Source organism: Panulirus ornatus, chromosome 15 (assembly GCF_036320965.1).
Source record: "Panulirus ornatus isolate Po-2019 chromosome 15, ASM3632096v1, whole genome shotgun sequence".
Lineage (NCBI taxonomy): Eukaryota > Metazoa > Arthropoda > Malacostraca > Decapoda > Palinuridae > Panulirus > Panulirus ornatus.
Genome location: NC_092238.1, coordinates 32,684,031 through 32,703,200, shown reverse-complemented (window position 1 = coordinate 32,703,200; position 19,170 = coordinate 32,684,031). Strand labels below are relative to the sequence as shown.

Below are 19,170 nucleotides of genomic sequence, written 5' to 3'. Positions count from 1 at the left end.
ATATATATATATATATATATATATATATATATATATATATATATATATATATATATTATCCCTGGGGATAGGGGAGAAAGAATACTTCCCACGTATTCCTCACGTGTCGTAGAAGGCGACTAAAAGGGGGCGGAGCGGGGAGCTGGAAATCCTCCCCTCTCGTTTTTAATTTTCCAAAAGAAGGAACAGAGAAGGAGTCCAAGTGAGGATTTCCCTCAAAGGCTCAGTCCTCTGTTCTCAACGCTACCTTGCTAACGCGGAAAATGTCTAATAGTATGAATATATATATATATGAATATATATATATATATATATATATATATATATATATATATATATATATATATATATATATATATATACTAAATCACGAGCACCACTGTTGGGAATTATTTCCGAAAGAACGTCACTTAAAAATTTCACACGCAATAATGTGAAGCCCGTGCGGTTCCCAGGAGAGCAGCTGGTGCGTAGTGGCGTCTTGTGACATATTTGGTGAGGGTGGAGGAGGAAGCGTAGCTACCCATTACCACGAGCAAGGTCACTCACAATCAGTCTATATGTTCAGTCTGAGTGCTTAGCTAGTTAGTGGACTGTCACTATTATTATTACATCTATGGTTGTTCAATTTGTGGTGAGGGGGGGTATATGAGAACCAAAACAAGGTGTCAGGTTTGGCAGGGTATAAGAACAGGTTAGTTGGGGTGAGTTAGAATGGGGAAAATTGGAGAAGTGGAAAAGGGATTGAGAGTGGACATGGCAGCAAATGGAACCATAGAAGCGGAAATGGATCGTAGGTTGCTTGAGGGGGGAGAAGTTCCGGGAGCATCGGAGAATGTGGAGAGGTCTTCATCTAGGACAAATATGGGCATGTTTGAAGGTATAGTGGTCCCATCAATGTTGTTTGAATGCGAGGCATGAGCTGTAGATGAGGATTTTGAGTGATAGGGACTTGAACATGCAATAGTGGGAAAGCCGTGCACGGGATAGAGTGAAATGTAACCTTGCGGTATACAGGGGTCGACGTGAAATGGCCGGGAAAAAACATGGAAGTTTTGAGGCCTGGTTGTGGATAGTGGGGTTATGGTTTCGGCGTATTGCAAATGACAGCTAGAGAATGGATGTGAGCGAATGCGGCCTTCATCTGTTCATGGCGCTATCTTACTAGCTTGGGAAACGGCGATCATGTATTGTATTATATATATATATATATATATATATATATATATATATATATATATATATATATATATATATATATCCCTGGGGGTAGGGGAGAAACAATACTTCCCAAGTATTCCATGCGTGTCGTAGAAGGCGACTAAAAGGGGTGGAAACTGGGGGCTGGAAATCCTCACTCCTGTTTTTACTTTTCCAAAAGAAGGAACAGAGGAGTGGCCAAGCGAGAATTTTTCCCTATAAGGCTCAGTCATGTTACCTTGGCAGAACAGAAAGTACTGGGTAGCTGTTTGGGAGAAATATTTTCATGGAAGTTTTTCATTCTGCAGGAAGGCTGTGTTGGCAGTATGAGAGGGAAAACTGCAGGGTGAATGTTGTCACTGAACAACGCCATTTGCCGTTCAGGTTGTGGTGGCCAGAGACTAGGGGAGTCATGTCCTGTGAGGGGCGGTAAGGCGTGGTGGTGCTGAGAGAAGGTAAGGTAGCCAGGGAGAGAAGGAATGATGGTGGTGAGGGAGGATGTTGCGGCGAGATGTGGTGGGAGTGAACAGACGAGGACCCGAAAGGCCTGAGTCTAATGACACTTCAATTCCCATTTCTGCTATTATTACAACCATGTTTGTTGTCCTTTTAAACCACAGTGATTAATTTTTCAACTGACGATACTCTAAATATAATAATTTCTAATACCAGCATACCTTAGATAAATCAGTTTGATTGCCACGTCAAGCAAGTAGTTTTCACTTATTTAATCCTCATTTGTGCTAACTACACTGGAACGAAAATCCTACTGCAAGTTCTGCAACGATGGAACATTTGTCAAAGGATATGTCGTGTATGTGGTGAGCTTGGTTGCCGCCTAAGCAAAGTTTAAACACCAAGAACAAAAGTGACTGAATGTGACAAGACCGAGTTCCGCGCAGGTCAGGTACCCCAGACACTCTAGTGCAGAGTTCAACAAAAACATGGAAAACTGACGAAAATTGATAGGAGAAAAAAAAAAACAAGTTAAAGGTGATTATCTGAAAGTAACAATACAATCATGTACGCCTTCTATGTGTTTATAGCCTAGATTTGGCCCTCAATAAGGGCACATAATGACGCAGATTCATTTTAGGTTATCGTACTTCAAAACCTCCCCACGACACCACCAGGACGTATTCTGTTGGTCTCTCATCCGCACGAATGAACATTCTGGCAGTTGCTTGCAGAATCAACGCTTTGGGTACATTATAATCCTCCACTTGGAGCCCGTTACTGAGGCAACACCGTGGTTAGTGAAGCTAGGCTCTTCTCGGCTTTGCCAAGCAGCGCCACTGACACATTGGAAACTAAGCAACTCATCCCATCAGAATAAATTCCTCGTCTCATCTTACCTGCCATCTTTTCTCTGATGTATAGCTGCTGCAACGTGCGTTGATTCTTTTCTACATATGTATATGTTGAGATACGTGCATGTCCGTGGGTCATATGTGCTTTAGCTTGTCCACGGGAGACTTAAGCGGTAACTGCATGTGGGCGAGGGGGCGTGCCCTGTCCGGCCGGCGTCCCTGGCGCCCGACCTCCACCCCGGTCTCCCCCTCCCCAGCACCTGCCGCCTCCACTGTTCACGGTAATCTCCAAACCCCAGCAGGCCAGCCTCCAGCAACGCCTGCCCGCTCCACCTACCTGCCACAACCAGTCCAGCCGGAGTCACAGTGGTCAGCGGACGCTTGGTGTGGTGTGGTGTAGTTGTGCGTCGCTCAAAATGTTTTCCCTAACATCGCTACTGGTACGTCTCAGGATCTTGCTTGCCTCTTGTTGTTGGAGACCTCATGGTATTTAGAGTCATGTTTTTTTTACAGAGCTCTTGTGGAAGGCATACATGAGAGACAGTGCTGATCGTGTGTCCTCGTCATTCCAGCCCCAGGACATATATGGTCCTCACTGAGTTGCATGATAAGTGACACTAACACAAAAGCCTGAGTTTATATCATGTTACCCACAACAAACTGCGAACGGCATTCGCCGGTAAAACTTGGCTTTATGTTGAGTAGAGGACAATGCCATGGACGTTGGATGTTTTGTTATTATTATAAGTTTCACGTATTGTGTCTGGACAGGTACATGCATGACGCAGAAGCATCCCTCGTCCATAAACAAAACAAACATTACATTAGTTATCATGTGAGTCACGTGTGGTTCGTCAGACTGGCCCGTGCAGCTCCGTCGGTACGAATTAAAGTTATACTTCCCTCTATGTACATAGATATTCATAAACTTCGGCATTCAGCAAGCCTGGATAGATAGTTATAGTTAAAAGTAACGGTGGAAATTAAGATTATTATTTATTAGCAGCTGTTCTACCAGGTCGGCTTCACTTCCAGGAATGGTCGGTCATACGACTCAAGAATTTCCTCTGCCTGCCACCTGTTGGCGTCCACAGGTACCCAGAAAGCTATGGTTATTATTGGTTAAAGGAGGCGGCTCTAAAACAGGTAGGTGCTGGTTCAGGCCGTACTACTCCTGGTTCTGGTCTAGGCGACACTCCTGCTGGTGCTGGTCTGAGCCACGCCCCTGCTAGTGTTGCTAGTACAGGCCACACTACTGTTGCTAGTACAGGCCACACTACTGTTGCTAGTACAGGCCACACTACTGTTGCTAGTGCTAGCTCTGGCCACACTCCTGAAGCTGGTTCGGTCCACACTCCTGCTGGTGTCTGTTCGGGTCACAGTACTGCTGGTGTTGATCAGGGCCACACTCCTGCTGTTTCTGTTCCGGGCCACACTCCCGCTGGTGTGGGTCTGGGCTTCACTCATACTGAAGCTGGTCTGGACCGGCCCACACTCCTACAGGTGCTGGTCTAGGCCACATTCCTGTTGGTGTTGATCCGGGACAGAATCCTACTGGTGCTGGTCCGGGCCGTGTGGGAGGAACGAAGGTGCCCACACTCCAACTTACACACTGTTGCCTCAGCTGTGCCCTTGGTGGATGTGACGCTGCTACCTCACACACATTACTGTTACCTGCTACTGTTGTTGGTGGGTAGTGTCACCAATCTCCTCCTGCTACTGTTGTTGGTGGGTAGTGGCACCACTCCCTTCCCCCTGCTACTGTTGTTGGTGGGTAGTGGCACCACTCCCCTCCCCCTGCTACTGTTGTTGGTGGGTAGTGGCACCACTCCCCTCCCCCTGCTACTGTTGTTGGTGGGTAGTGTCACCACTCCCCTTCCCCTGCTACTGTTGTTGGTGGATAGTGTCACCAATCTCCTCCTGCTACTGTTGTTGGTGGGTAGTGTCACCACTCCCCTTCCCCTGCTACTGTTGTTGGTGGGTAGTGGCACCACTCCCCTTCCCCTTCCTGCTTATGTTGGTGGGTAGTGTCACCACTCCCCTCCCCCTGCTACTGTTGTTGGTGGGTAGTGGCACCACTCCCCTCCCCCTGCTACTGTTGTTGGTGGGTAGTGTCACCACTCCCCTCCCCCTGCTACTGTTGGTGGGTAGTGGCACCACTTCCCTCCCCCTTCCTGCTTATGTTGGTGGGTAGTGTCACCACTCCCCTCCCCCTGCTACTGTTGTTGGTGGGTAGTGTCACCACTCCCCTCCCCCTGCTACTGTTGTTGGTGGGTAGTGTCACCACTCCCCTCCCCCTGCTACTGTTGTTGGTAGGTAGTGTCACCACTCCCCTCCCCCTGCTACTGTTGGTGGGTAGTGGCACCACTTCCCTCCCCCTTCCTGCTTATGTTGGTGGGTAGTGGCACCACTCCCCTCCCCCTACTGCTGCTGTGGTAATTGCTAACTAGCGCAGCGAGCTCACAGGAGGCTCACAGGACCAGATTGCCACCCTACTTAAAACAAGACATTGCCTAATACGTGTCACTTTTTTTAAGTGTTGCAAACGACAAGCTTGCAATATAGAGCATCTGATGTGATGTCTCTGATGCAACAACAAAGGTTAGTAACTTAAGAGCACGACCGTTACTGATGTTAGCCGGACAGCCAAGACATCATTCATCCTAGTGCTAAAACATCACTTTTCTTAGTTGCTAAAATGCCTCCTTCACTTGCACTTTGCCACACCTCCTGAGGTGTTCGGGTCCTGACATCACAGAAACTAACACTTTATACTATCACAGAACAGCCTGACATGAGAATATCAGAAACTTGGACAGATTTGACAAAGAAATAGCTTATTGGCAGCGTTAACGATTCCGAGCTGCAACGTTTTCAGTAAGGAGGTACGACCACCTGGGGGTTTCAGGAGGGGTAGTGGCGGCTGCGCAGTGTGCCAGCCAGCACCGCGGCATTTGTTATGTACGCCATTTCAGGCCCGGATCGCTTTCTATTTTTTCTCCTTTCTTGCCCCAACTACTTGTGTGTGTTACTGGCATCCAACCCCAATCCTGCACTCGCTTTTTTTTTCCCCCATACAGAACACTTGACAACACATAACTCATACGAATCTTTATTTCTTTTATCTGTTTTTTTTTCATTGTCTTTGAAATCTTGAAAATTATGGCAGCACAACTTATCACAAAATTCTCCTCCGTCGATTCAGTGCGGCGTTACTTGACCAGCGTCATGCGACTGGGGTCCACCCAACTTCCATAACAACGACTTCTGGTCTTGGCCTTTTCTTTCTGCTACATTTACGGTCTTAGATTTTTACTTTCCCCCCTGTTGAACACCACCTGATTACCTCCTACTCCTTGATATTTCACATCGCTCTGAAATCCAGCTATCCAAGGCTGCTGTGCTGCTTTGCATAATGGGATTTCCACCAGTGATCTCTGATTGTTTCCGCCCCAAGGATAGAGTTTATTTGCTGTAGCACTAAAACACTTATTGCTCAGCCTCCTAACTTTGATGATGGCATCTGGCTCGAAATCTCGCTACTTTCTTTTCCTTGCTCATCTCTCTCTCTCTCTCTCTCTCTCTCTCTCTCTCTCTCTCTCTCTCTCTCTCTCTCTCTCTCTCTCTCTCTCTCTCTCTCTCTCTCTCTCCAACTTTGGCACTTTGGGAGAGCTCAGTGTGGCCATTTATTGACTTCTCCTGGGATGGGCACTGCTTCTCTGGTCGGGACGCCATGGGTTAGGCTGACCGCATAGTAGAGGTTATCTTGGCTGGAACGGATTTCCTACAAATAAATCTCTTTCTCCTCAATCGTGGTTTGATCGCTCCAGCTCTGATGCCTCTCGCAGCAGGGACAATGCGTGCCGGACCGTGATACTCTTCCCTTCCCCAGAAACCATATATATATATATATATATATATATATATATATATCTTTCATACTATTCGCCATTTCCCGCGTTAGCGAGGTAGCTTTAAGAACAGAGGACTGGGCCTTTTGAGGGAATATCCTCACCTGGCCCCCTTCTCTGTTCCTTCTTTTGGAAAATTAAAAAAGAAAGAGAGAGAGGGGAGGATTTCCAGCCCCCCGCTCCATCCCCTTTTAGTCGCCTTCTACGACACGCAGGGAATACGTGGGAAGTATTCTTTCTCCCCTATCCCCAGGGTTAATATATGTATGTGGTTTCAGAAGTGGTAGAGGATGTGTGGATCAGGTGTTTGCTTTGAAGAATGTATGTGAGAAATACTTAGAAAAGCAAATGGATTTGTATGTAGCATTTATGGATCTGGAGAAGGCATATGATAGAGTTGATAGAGATGCTCTGTGGAAGGTATTAAGAATATATGGTGTGGGAAGAAAGTTGTTAGAAGCAGTGAAAAGTTTTTATCGAGGATGTAAGGCATGTGTACGTGTAGGAAGAGAGGAAAGTGATTGGTTCTCAGTGAATGTAGGTTTGCGGCAGGGGTGTGTGATGTCTCCATGGTTGTTTAATTTGTTTATGGATGGGGTTGTTAGGGAGGTAAATGCAAGAGTTTTGGAAAGAGGGGCAAGTATGAAGTCTGTTGGGGATGAGAGAGCTTGGGAAGTGAGTCAGTTGTTGTTCGCTGATGATACAGCGCTGGTGGCTGATTCATGTGAGAAACTGCAGAAGCTGGTGACTGAGTTTGGAAAAGTGTGTGGAAGAAGAAAGTTAAGAGTAAATGTGAATAAGAGCAAGGTTATTAGGTACAGTAGGGTTGAGGGTCAAGTCAATTGGGAGGTGAGTTTGAATGGAGAAAAACTGGAGGAAGTGAAGTGTTTTAGATATCTGGGAGTGGATCTGGCAGCGGATGGAACCATGGACGCGGAAGTGGATCATAGGGTGGGGGAGGGGGCGAAAATCCTGGGGGCCTTGAAGAATGTGTGGAAGTCGAGAACATTATCTCGGAAAGCAAAAATGGGTATGTTTGAAGGAATAGTGGTTCCAACAATGTTGTATGGTTGCGAGGCGTGGGCTATGGATAGAGTTGTGCGCAGGAGGATGGATGTGCTGAATATGAGATGTTTGAGGACAATGTGTGGTGTGAGGTGGTTTGATCGAGTGAGTAACGTAAGGGTAAGAGAGATGTGTGGAAATAAAAAGAGCGTGGTTGAGAGAGCAGAAGAGGGTGTTTTGAAGTGGTTTGGGCATATGGAGAGGATGAGTGAGGAAAGATTGACCAAGAGGATATATGTGTCGGAGGTGGAGGGAACAAGGAGAAGAGGGAGACCAAATTGGAGGTGGAAAGATGGAGTGAAAAAGATTTTGTGTGATCGGGGCCTGAACATGCAGGAGGGTGAAAGGAGGGCAAGGAATAGAGTGAATTGGAGCGATGTGGTATACCGGGGTTGACGTGCTGTCAGTGGATTGAATCAAGGCATGTGAAGCGTCTGGGGTAAACCATGGAAAGCTGTGTAGGTATGTATATTTGCGTGTGTGGACGTATGTATATACATGTGTATGGGGGGGGGGGTTGGGCCATTTCTTTCGTCTGTTTCCTTGCGCTACCTCGCAAACGCGGGAGACAGCGACAAAGTATAATAAATAAAATAATATATATATATATATATATATATATATATATATATATATATATTCATCTGTGTGTGTATGTGTGATCTGTCAACAAATGTGGTAAATGCAAATATCAATTCTTCAAAACAAAGGCGAGACAAATCTATTAAACGTAAATAATCCTGCTTCAAGGAGAATTTTTCTTTTTTTTTTTTTTTAAGTAACTGTTTACAGGATAATGGCGCCTCTTTTTTCGTACTCCAGCCTCAGTGAAGCCCACTCTATTTAGAGGAACGTTTCCTTTTACGTTTTCCTACAGAATTTCCTTTTCAATCTACTTTCTTCATATTGTATGGCGTTCCTTATATGTTTCTTTCTTGTGCTGCACGCAGTTGAGCCAGAGGGAGAGGTGGGTTGAGAGGCGCTTCCTGCTTTCATATCCTGTTTCTACCCACAGTTAAGGTTAAGGCTGCAGATAACATCATGGCCGATGTCTCATGTTATCTGTTCCTTCCGTGCACACCCCACCCGTTCTTGCTCAGGGGTAGCAAGCCGCAGCACCCTCCCCTGGGTGTGGCCAAGGTGGATCCAATACTCTTCCCAGGGTGTGGCTAAGATGGAACCAACACACCTCACCTTGGTGTGGCTAAAGGGAGCCTAACACCCTCGCTTAGATGTGGTAAAGGGCAACCCAACTCCCTCCTCTGAGTGTTGCCAGGGGGACCCAACTCCATTCCCTGAGCGTGGTCAAGGAGGATCCAACTCCCTCCTATGGGTAGAGCCAAGATGGACCCAATAGACTCTCCTGGCTGTGGCCAAGTTGGACCCAACCCTTTTCCGTGGGTGTGAGTAAGGGGGGACCCAACACCCTCCCCTTGGGGAGACCAAGGTGCAGCATGGTCAACAGGACATTTGTGGTGTTGGTCCTGTACCACTTCTGATGTTGGTCCTGTACCACTGTACCACTTCTGATGTTGGTCCTGTACCACTGTACCACTTCTGTTGTTGGTCCTGTACCACTGTACCACTTCTGATGTTGGTCCTGTACCACTGTACCACTTCTGTTGTTGGTCCTGTACCACTTTACCACTTCTGATGTTGGTCCTGTACCACTTTACCACTTCTGATGTTGGTCCTGTACCACTTTACCACTTCTGATGTTGGTCCTGTACCACTGTACCACTTCTGATGTTGGTCCTGTACCACTTTACCACCTGATGCTGGTCCTGTACCACTGTACCACTTCTGATGCTGGTCCTGTACCACTTTACCACTTCTGATGCTGGTCCTGTACCACTTTACCACTTCTGATGTTGGTCCTGTACCACTGTACCACTTCTGATGCTGGTCCTGTACCACTGTACCACTTCCGATGGTCCTGTACCACCGTTCCACTTCTGAGGTTAGTACCGTAGCACTGTACCACTTTTTGTGTTGGCACTGTGCCACTGTACCTCTTATGTTGTCACTGTGCCACTGTACCACTTCTGGTGTTGGCTCTGTGCCACTGTACCACTTCTGATGATGATGGTACCGAGCCGTCGTAGCACTTCGGGATGTGTTGAAGGAACTGTGATTTTGAGTTGCGTTGCTGAAAAGTTTGTGAATCAGTTGATTAAAGTCTATTCATTCCTTATGTCAGTAGATTAGAATACCTATAGATCGGGGACTTGGCTTAGGCAGATGTGTGTGTGTGTGTGTGTGTCTGTGTCTGTGTCTGTGTGTTTGTGTGTGTGTGTGTGTGTGTGTGTGTGTGTGTCTGTGTGTGTGTCTGTGTCTGTGTGTACACAAGGGGGTTAAGACATAATAAAAACGGGGCAGCGCGAGCGTAAAACTCTATCGGTATGTTTATGAAACACTTGCAACACGACGTTAACATTCGTATCCCTTGTGTTGAGAGAGTCCTGGCTGCCTTCAGGCTCCGTCAGGTGCCATCTTTTAAAGCGTTTGTTCTCTTATGTGTTCCCTGTATCACAAGGCAAATAATTGGGTCATATATATATATATATATATATATATATATATATATATATATATATATATATATATATATATATATATATATATATATATATATATATTCGAATCTCTAGTTTCGGGCTTTTAACAAAACGTTTGTAAAAAAAAAAAAATCGCTTTTCGATTTACTTGGCAGTCGTAGGTTAAGTGTTATTGTAAATGACAATTTCAATATAGAGTCAGTGATTTACGGAAAACGTATCAACTGAATGGCTCTTTTCAAGTCCCTTAAGTGTTCAGAAGGGACAGAATTATTTGTCTGAGAGAACCACATTAAAATGCCGCTTTTATATTGTATATTTTGATATCCTCAGGATCGTTGCTTCTCAGTTACGAGGAGGTAAATCCTCACAAAAGCTCGTGATACGGTAAACCATCAAAATTTTCCTCGAGTGAGAGCCTTCCCTTTTATAATAGAGTCCACAACTGACATAATATGTGGTGAGGTGAGGGTTGAGCAACCGCCCACATCTTAGCTTTATACTGCTGGAGAACACTAGTTCTGATCTCCTTGACCTGGCCACGGAAACTTGCTGCCAACTGCCCGTCTCGCACTTCACCATCATAAAGATAAAAGTAAACACACACACACACACACATACGCACGCACGCGCACGCACGCACGCAGGTACAGAGCATCAAATTGGGGAGGACCAATGTGGTTTCAGAAGTGGTAAGAGGATTTGCGGATAATGTGTTTGCTATACAGATTCGGTGTGAGAAATACATATGAGAAACAAAGGGATCTGTTTATGGGCGAGATGGATGCAAGGGTCTTGGAATAAGAGGCAAGTATGAAGGGACTTGGGAAATGAGTCAGTTATTTGGTTGCTAATGATACAGCATTGGTGGCAGATTCGAAAGAGAAAGTGTGAGAGTCGGTGACTAAATTTGGAGAAAAGTGTGAAAGTAGGAAGTTGAGATTAAATGTGAATATGATCAAAGTTATTATGTTTGGCAGGGTTGGAGTGTGATTTTGAGTGGAGAAAATTTGGAGGAAGTGGTTTTAAAATACCTGGGAGTGAATATCAGCATTTGGAAAAGGAAGTGAGTCATAGGGAGGGTGAGGGGGGCGAAGGTTATGGGAGCGTTGAAAAATGTGTGTAAAGACAGGTTGTTATCTGGAAGGGTGAAATTGGGTATGTTTAAAAGTAAAGTAATTCCAACGATGTTATAAGGATGCGAGGCATAGGCTATAGATAAGGATCGGCGGAGGAGGGTGTTTGTGGTGGAAATCAAATATTTGAAGACAGTACGTGATATGAGGTGGTTTGATCAAGTAAATGATAGAAATATAAGAGAGAGGTGTAGTGATAAGAAGAGTGTGGTTGAAAGAAGTGAAAAGTGTGTCCTGAATGTTTTGGGCGTTTGAAAAGAATGAGCGAGGAGAGGTTGGTAAAGAGGATATATATGTGTCAGAAGTGGAAGGGAAAAGGAGAACGAGAAGCTCAAATTGGAGATGGAAGGATGGAATGGAAAAGAATTTGAGCGATCGGAGCCTGAACATGCAGGAGAGTGAAAGGCGTGCACGGGATATAATATACTGGGGTCGAAGTGTCAGTGGACTGAACAAAGGCATGTAAGTAATCGGGGGAACCGTAGAAAGATTTGTAAGGCCTAGATGTGTGGATAGGGGCCTATAGTTTCGGTACCTTGCACTTGACTGAGAGAAGGGGTGTGACCTAATGCAGCCTTTCTTCGTATGTTCCTGGTGTTAGCGCGGGATAAGACAAACAAATATTATATATATAATCCCTGGGGACAGGGTAGAAAGAATGCTTCCCACGTATTCCCTGCGTGTCGTAAAAGGCGACTAAAAAGGGAGGGAGCGGGAGACTGGAAAGCTCCCCCTCCGGTTCTTACTGTTTCAAAAGAAGGAACAGAGAAGGGGGCCAACTGAGGATTTTTTCCTCTTAGGCTCAGTCCTCTGTTCTTAACGCTACCTCGCTAATGCGGGAAATGACGAATATATATATATATATATATATATATATATATATATATATATATATATATATATATATATATATATATATATACCACTGTAAGTTGCATGTAGCAGGTGACTGAGGAGTAAGTGCCACACACTAAACGCCACACACTAAACACCGGACGACACTATATAATCAGGTGAGAGGACGTGAGGCTGTCTAGAGATCGCCTCGGACCTCGCCACCGCTTGAGAGGCCACTAGCGTGACTCAGTCCTTGATTTTCAAGAGTCCCGTTGCTCGCACTTGCCTCATCCACCTTGACATTTTCTCTTTACGTTTGAAAAGTTCATCTTCACTTTTATGTTTCGGTTTCCCTTCAGCTCTCATTATGCAACACCTTACATGGAAGGGTGGGGGTTGCTCCGGTGTTCCTCATTCCTCCCACCTTGCCCTACTCTCGCCACGATACTATTGACAGTCCACTGGTCACGCAAGCTACGAGTGTTGCTTCTCATCTACTCTCTTGTATTCTCGAATTGTCCGTCGTCTTTCGTTCTAGACAATTTCCATATATTTCTGAACTCTCTCTGTGACGTTCTTTCTCTTCCATCCACGTATCTAATTTTTCAGACATCGTCACTTCTGGAATTTTACTCTTTTGAGATTTCAATATTCATCAATATTCATCTGCGCACGTCTGTCTGCCTTGGGTCCCGCCTGCATACTGTGAAGGCGAAACCCCGCCTTCACAGTTACAAAATCGTGGTCAAACGTTTTACTTCGAGTGAGGCGAAATACTTTTTCTTTAGCAGGATTTTTGACATACTGAATGTGTTTTTGACACAAGGAATGCTTTACCAAGTTAGTGCAGTTCAAAGCAGTACCATAGATATGTTAGATTTTAGTACGTTGGTAATCTTCCTTCATCCCAAGAAAACTCTTATCAAACTTTTTCTTTTCTTAACTGTTGCCAAGACTTACTTACTGTGCAGTATCATCATAGTCAGCTTCATATTCTCCAGTTGTTTTTTTTGAACCTTTCTTGATTGGTTTGTTTTTCAACTTCAATCAAAACAAAAAATTAGTCGTGTTTTATCTATATCTGTCACTAGCTGACATTAACTATCCAAAATTGTTTAGTTCAATCAGATCTGGATTTCCTTCTCTATACCTGTTAGCCAAATCATATAGAAGGTTTCTTTATCAATATGAAATTATTTTCCATCTCCGTTCTAATTTTTTTCACAGGATTGTCTACATGCATCTTTATCCGAGGGTTTCTGGCTAATTTCATATTCTTAGCGTCTCTGGTGTTCTTTTCTTTCCATAGTTCTTTTCTTGAACTGGTCTCTTAACGTCCCCTACTCACCCCGTTTACATTTTCTTAGCTCCACTACTATATTTATTTACCTTCCACCGATTCCATAAGTGCAAATTTTACATATCGGAAGTAAAACTGAGAAGGTAAGCTACAGTATCAACTCGGTTTATTTACAAAAGGTAAGTGAGGAAAAATTCTTGGGCGTAATAATCTATAGTGACCTACAGTCCAACAATCAAAGCACAAAAGCAGTATGAAAAAGGCGAACAGAATTATTGAATACGTAGGTAGGGCTTTCATCTTTGAATCTAGAGAACTCATCCTCAATTTCTACCATTCATTGGTGCGTCCCCATCGTGAATAGTGCGTGTTCAGGATTGATCACCATGCTTAAAAGAAAATTGGAAGTGAGAAACAAATCCCTTGAGCGCCGATTAACGATCTACATCAACTTAGAAAAGGGAAAGATAAGAGGTGATCTGCCAAAGGTATTCAAAATTATCAGAGCCTTGTTCATCTATTTAAAATTTCTTTAAGGCTTGATTCGTCTGATTTCACTCGTAGGCAAGCGTTTCACCTCGAGTTAGAAGTACTTTTTCTTCAGCAGGATTATCAATTGATGGAATGATTTACCGGTTAGAGTAGTTGAAAGCAGTAATCATGGACACGTTCAAGAATATACATTACAGATTTTTCGCTTTAAGTGCACGATTAACGTTATTAGCGCCTCTTTAGTCAAATGCCACAGTTAGCAGGTTTTTGTCTTTGAAACTCTGTGTATGTCTTTCCTTTCTTACCACACAAATTTGTGAGTTTCTTCCGCTATTGCAAACAGCCTCGAAAAGACCCAGTGGTCTGTTGCTGGTTGAATTCCTTTGAGTTCCGATGTATCAGCTGTCAAACTGTCTTTAACTGTCTTCAATATAATATGTTTTTGTTGTCTCTCCACAGTTTCGTTTTTTGGTAATATATATTCTCTGATATGTTGTTCCTTAGTCCAGTACATGTTAGTTTTTCTGTTTACAATAACTTCCTACTCCTGTTAGTTACAATACTAATAATTCTATTGCTACTGTATCTACCAGTCCCTCTTCTACCATAACTACCACTGATTCCTCTACCACTATAGCTCAACTTGTAGTTAATTCTACTACTACTGTTACTACTACTACTACTGCTACTACTACTACTACTACTACTACTACTACTACTACTACTGCTGCTGCTGCTGCTACTACTACTACTACTACTACTACTACTACTAATGTTGCTGCTAATATCTATGCTACTCCTGAACATGCTAATGAAAACACTTCCTTTGATGTGTTCAGATTGTGTTGATGGTGGGGTGTCTGGCGCCCCCTGCGGTGTGTCGTCCCCAGGAGGAAGGCCGCCTCGCCAACAAGGTAGTTGATGATACCAACTTCATATGGCAACCTGAGGGGAATCGCCAGAGCCGGGCACGGACAGGTTCCATCCTCGGAGAGCTGCAAGTGTTCTCTGAAATCATCGCCGTCCAGCCCAACAGGTGAGAGGCTCTTCCGACCCAGGTGTTCTACACAGAGTGATGGTGTGTAGTAAAACTTGAGTTTGATGTGTACATCAAAGCGCAAATATTTCTCACGCTACTTTTATAAGTTAAGTCCCTGAAATGTCAGTAAAAATTGGATTTGATATATATATATATATATATATATATATATATATATATATATATATATATATATATATATATATATATATCACATGGGCAGGTAGTGACGGCCCGTCACAGTGGATTAGCAGTGAACCGTAACCTATAGGATAACATACCTCAGGTCAAGGCGAGTTTGGTGAAACTGGGTCACTGCTGGAAATCAGCCAAGTACTGGCTCAGTGCCTTGCTCTCACTGGTTGACACTGCACGGGAAGGTGGCACGCCTTATCCATGAAACTCATCACATATTCAAGTCAGAGGAACATGATATATGTTCTTAGTTCGGGATCAGATACCCGTCAGTAAATTCCTAATTTTCCCAGCAGTTCCTGTAACAAGAATCTTCAAGTAACAAAATGTACTTTTCTCTACACTCAGGAAGCCTAGTCGTTCAAGTGGCCCTCGAACCTCTGCCCTGGTTTCGGGGCCTGTGGAGGGGTCTGTTAGCGTGGGCTCCGGGACGGGAGTGTCTACTGGAGTTGGTTTAGCGGACTCACCAGCCCTGACCATCTCGGGAGACACCATCACCTTCAACAACCCTGCCAGTGTCGTGCCGATCGAACCCTGACCTGCTCCTACCCACCACCCACCGCTCACACACTCCCACGTTCGTCCCCGATAATCCTACACTCTCTTCATATTTCTCTCCGTCTCTCTTGCATTCTTCTTAAGCCCCTGGTTGTCTCTTTCATTTGCTTTGCTGTCGCTCCTGTTCCCCTGCCTTGCTCCGCTGACACCTAGACCCGACCCTCTGAAGTGGCTCCATCCGACGCAACTAACTATTCCAATATGGCTGGACACCGCCCGTTAACCACTACACAAAGACTTCGTTATTTCAGCATTCTAGTGTTAGTTCGACACTCCACTCCGTCCAAACTCCACGTCTCTCTTACACTTTATAATGTCGACCGGTAGACGAGAGTTTCAGTCAGCTACCGTCTTCCGACAGTATGATTGAATCTTAGCTTAGCCAACTAGTTAGTGCTGAGGTCAGAGAGAACTATAGCTTAGCTAATTAATGCTGAGATAAAAGAGAAGTATTGCTCATTTAACAAGTGCTGAGGTTCGAGAGAACTATAGCTTAGCTAACTAGTGCTGGAATACAGAGAGAAGTATAGCTTAGCCAACTAGTGCTAAGGTCAGAAAGAAGTATAGCTTAGGTAAAGAGCGTTGAGGTCAGAGAGAACTGTTGCTGAGTTAACTAGTGCTAAGGTCAGAGAGCACTATAGTTCAACTAACTAGTACTGAGGTCAAAAGGAAGTATATCTTAGCTAACTAGTGCTGCGGTCAAATAAAACCAGAGCTTAGCTAACCAGTGCTGAGGTCGGAGAGAACCCGAGCTTAGCTAACTAGCGCTAAGATCAGAGAGAAATATAGCTTAGCTAATTAGGGCTGAGGTCAGAGATAACTATAGCTTAGCTAACTAGTGCTGAGGTTAGAAAGAAATATAGTTTAGCTAGCTAGTCCTGAGGTGAGACAACTATAGCTTAGCTAAATAGTGCTGAGGTAAGAGAGAACTATAGCTTACCTAACTAGTGCTGAGGTTAGAGAGATCAGTAGCTTACCTAACTAGTGCTGAGGTGAGAGAGAACTATAGCATAGGTAACTAGTGCTCCAAGTCAGAGAGAACTATAACTTGGCCAGCTAATGCGGGAGATCAGAGAGAACTATAGCTTAAAGACTAGTGCTGGGGTCAGAGAGAGAACTATAGCTAAGCTAACTAGTGTTGAGGTTAGAGAGAGAAATAGCTTATGTAACTAGTGCTGTAGGTCAGAGAGAACTATAGCCAAGCTAACAAGTGCTGAGGTCAGAGAGAACTAAAGTTAAGCTAACTAGTGCTGAGGTTAGAACTATAGCTTAACTAACTTGTACTGTAGGTCAGAGAAAACTATAGCTGAGCTAACAAGTGCTGAGGTTAGAGAGAACTATAGCTAAGCTAACAAGTGCTGAGGTTAGAGAGAACTATAGTTAAGCTATCAAGTGCTGAGGTTAGAGAGAACTATAGCTATGCTAACTAGTGCTGAGGTTAGGGAAAACTATAGCCTAGGTGACTACTGTTGGAGGCCAGAGAGAACTATAGGGTGCCTCACCAATACTGGAGAATGATGCTAATGTCACTGTATAGAGACAGGCCCCGTGTGCTCTGAAGTGCAATATATCTACACATAATTTAGCAAAGAATAAGGTCTAAAGGTGAAAAAGTATCGTACTGTGATGTGTCTTTGTATTCTGATTCAGCTGCAGTTTTGATATTAAAATTTTTTTTGTATATCTTGCCGTTAATATTTGTAAGTACTAATCATCCTTTTCGTGGACACAGATAAGAATAATAAAGAATCAGACAAAATTGAAGTTTGATATGGTATCCTGTGATTGTCTTTTATTATTCCATTTTAGGGATCCTGCTATAATTGCCATAGTAACGTCTGTAAACACACACACACACACACACACACACACGAAATCACTGAGATATCTAGAAATAATAATTCTAAAAGGTCTTATCCCTTCCAAAGCTCACGGTCCTGATGAAATGTCCACCATATGTGTTGAAGATGTGTGCACATGCACAAGACCAACCTCTTCAAATACATTTCAAGATGTCACTGGAGATAGACAAAATGCCAAGGGAATGGAAAAGAGCAAACATCCTACATACTGTAGACCTGTCCCATTAACGAGTGTGATGATTAAGGTTCTGGAAAAAAGATTTTTAAAAAGCAAGTGTGTGACATTCTTCGCAGGAGAAATTTCCTCAGTGTGGTCATGTGTTAACAAACCTCCACTGGAGAGTAAGCTTAGCCCTCGACAGAAGTTAAAGCTGGGTGGACTGTTTATATCTGAACTGCCAGAAAACATCTGACAGTGAACCACATCGGAGGACGATTCAATAGCTAGATCACCACACCGGAATAAGGTTGGAAAATCCTGTGATAGAAATTCATCTCAGTAGGAGGGAACAGAAGGTGCATTAGAGGAGCCTTTAACAAATGGGTCGAGGGGACCACATAAGCCACATATGTCAGTTCTGGCACTGTTACTCTTTTTTGGTCTATGTAAATATGAGTTGCCTGAAGATAATGCATTCCTACCTGAGTATATCTGAAGATGATGCAAATATCATAAAGGAAGTGAGAAACGAGGAGGATAGCATCAGCTTACAAACAGATTCCAATGAGACCTAAACAGATTCCAAAGTGGGTCTGAATACATGGTTGATGAGATTCAACCCGAGCCGTATGTAATGAGGTTGGGACGAAGTGAAAGAAGGCCTCAGAGAATAAGCTACGGGATTCTGTGTGAGAGAGGGGCTTGGTAGTCGATATTGTATCCAACCTGTCATCATGGTCCCATATTGGGAGAATAATTGAGGAAACAAATTGTCTGTTGGCAAATATCAGAATAGCGTTCAAGTATGCGGATAAAGATGTTTTTAGTAAGCCATTCATAACTTACATGAGACCAAAACTAGAATATGCTTCTCAGGTTTTGTCAGAGAAGGTACAGAAAAGGGCAACAGAGATGAGTTGCAGGAAAAGGCAGGAGGTTTTGAATTTTGCCCACCTTGGAGGAGATGAGAGTGAGGGGTGATTTGATCACAACCTCTTAAGTTTATAAAACAGATCGAAGACATGGACGGTGAAGGTTTTCGATTGATGTAGGAATGGAGTAGCCAGAAGATACAACCAAATCAAGTAAGAAACTTAACAAAAAGGATGTAAAGAAATTCTTTTATCGTATTTTGGTGGTGGATAAATGGAACAGAATGACCGAGGACATGGTTGATGTAAACATCATACATAGATTTAAGAAGTATGAGAGCAGATAGTGCAAATATATCAACTTACAAGGGGACTTAGGTAGAGAGCCTACAAACATGGTGTCACAATATATCTTTGATATGAGTAACATCCAGCAGGTAATAACCTACAAAATCATATGTATGAGAGTTTTATCTGTGACTGGGGCCTCCAAAATATAATGTATTATTATAAATCAGCGAACCATTTTGCATTTTCATTCACAGAAAACTGTCAAAGGAGAGGTCAGTAATGGTAGAAATTAGTTGCAATCCTGTCATTTAAAAGAATTATGGGATTTGGTAGCATGAGAGACCTGTTTGCAGATAACCAACCTATTTTCATTGGTGATTCACA

The 19,170-nt window shown here is 43.8% G+C and overlaps 1 protein-coding gene across 2 annotated transcripts; it reads left to right on the top strand.

Moving 5' to 3' along the window:
• The first annotated feature begins 2,791 nt into the window (after window positions 1-2,791).
• LOC139753834 (uncharacterized) lies at window positions 2,792-17,384 on the top strand. Of its 2 annotated transcripts, none has more exons than XM_071670742.1 (3): window positions 2,792-2,950; window positions 14,649-14,845; window positions 15,392-17,384. In XM_071670742.1, the coding sequence occupies exons 1-3, from the start codon at window positions 2,927-2,929 to the stop codon at window positions 15,579-15,581; spliced, it is 411 nt and encodes a 136-aa protein (XP_071526843.1). In that variant the 5' UTR covers window positions 2,792-2,926; the 3' UTR covers window positions 15,582-17,384. The 2 variants fall into 2 exon arrangements, with proteins under 2 accessions (XP_071526843.1, XP_071526842.1); XM_071670741.1 differs by lacking the exon at window positions 2,792-2,950 and adding an exon at window positions 3,533-3,604.
• The last annotated feature ends 1,786 nt before the right edge of the window (window positions 17,385-19,170 follow it).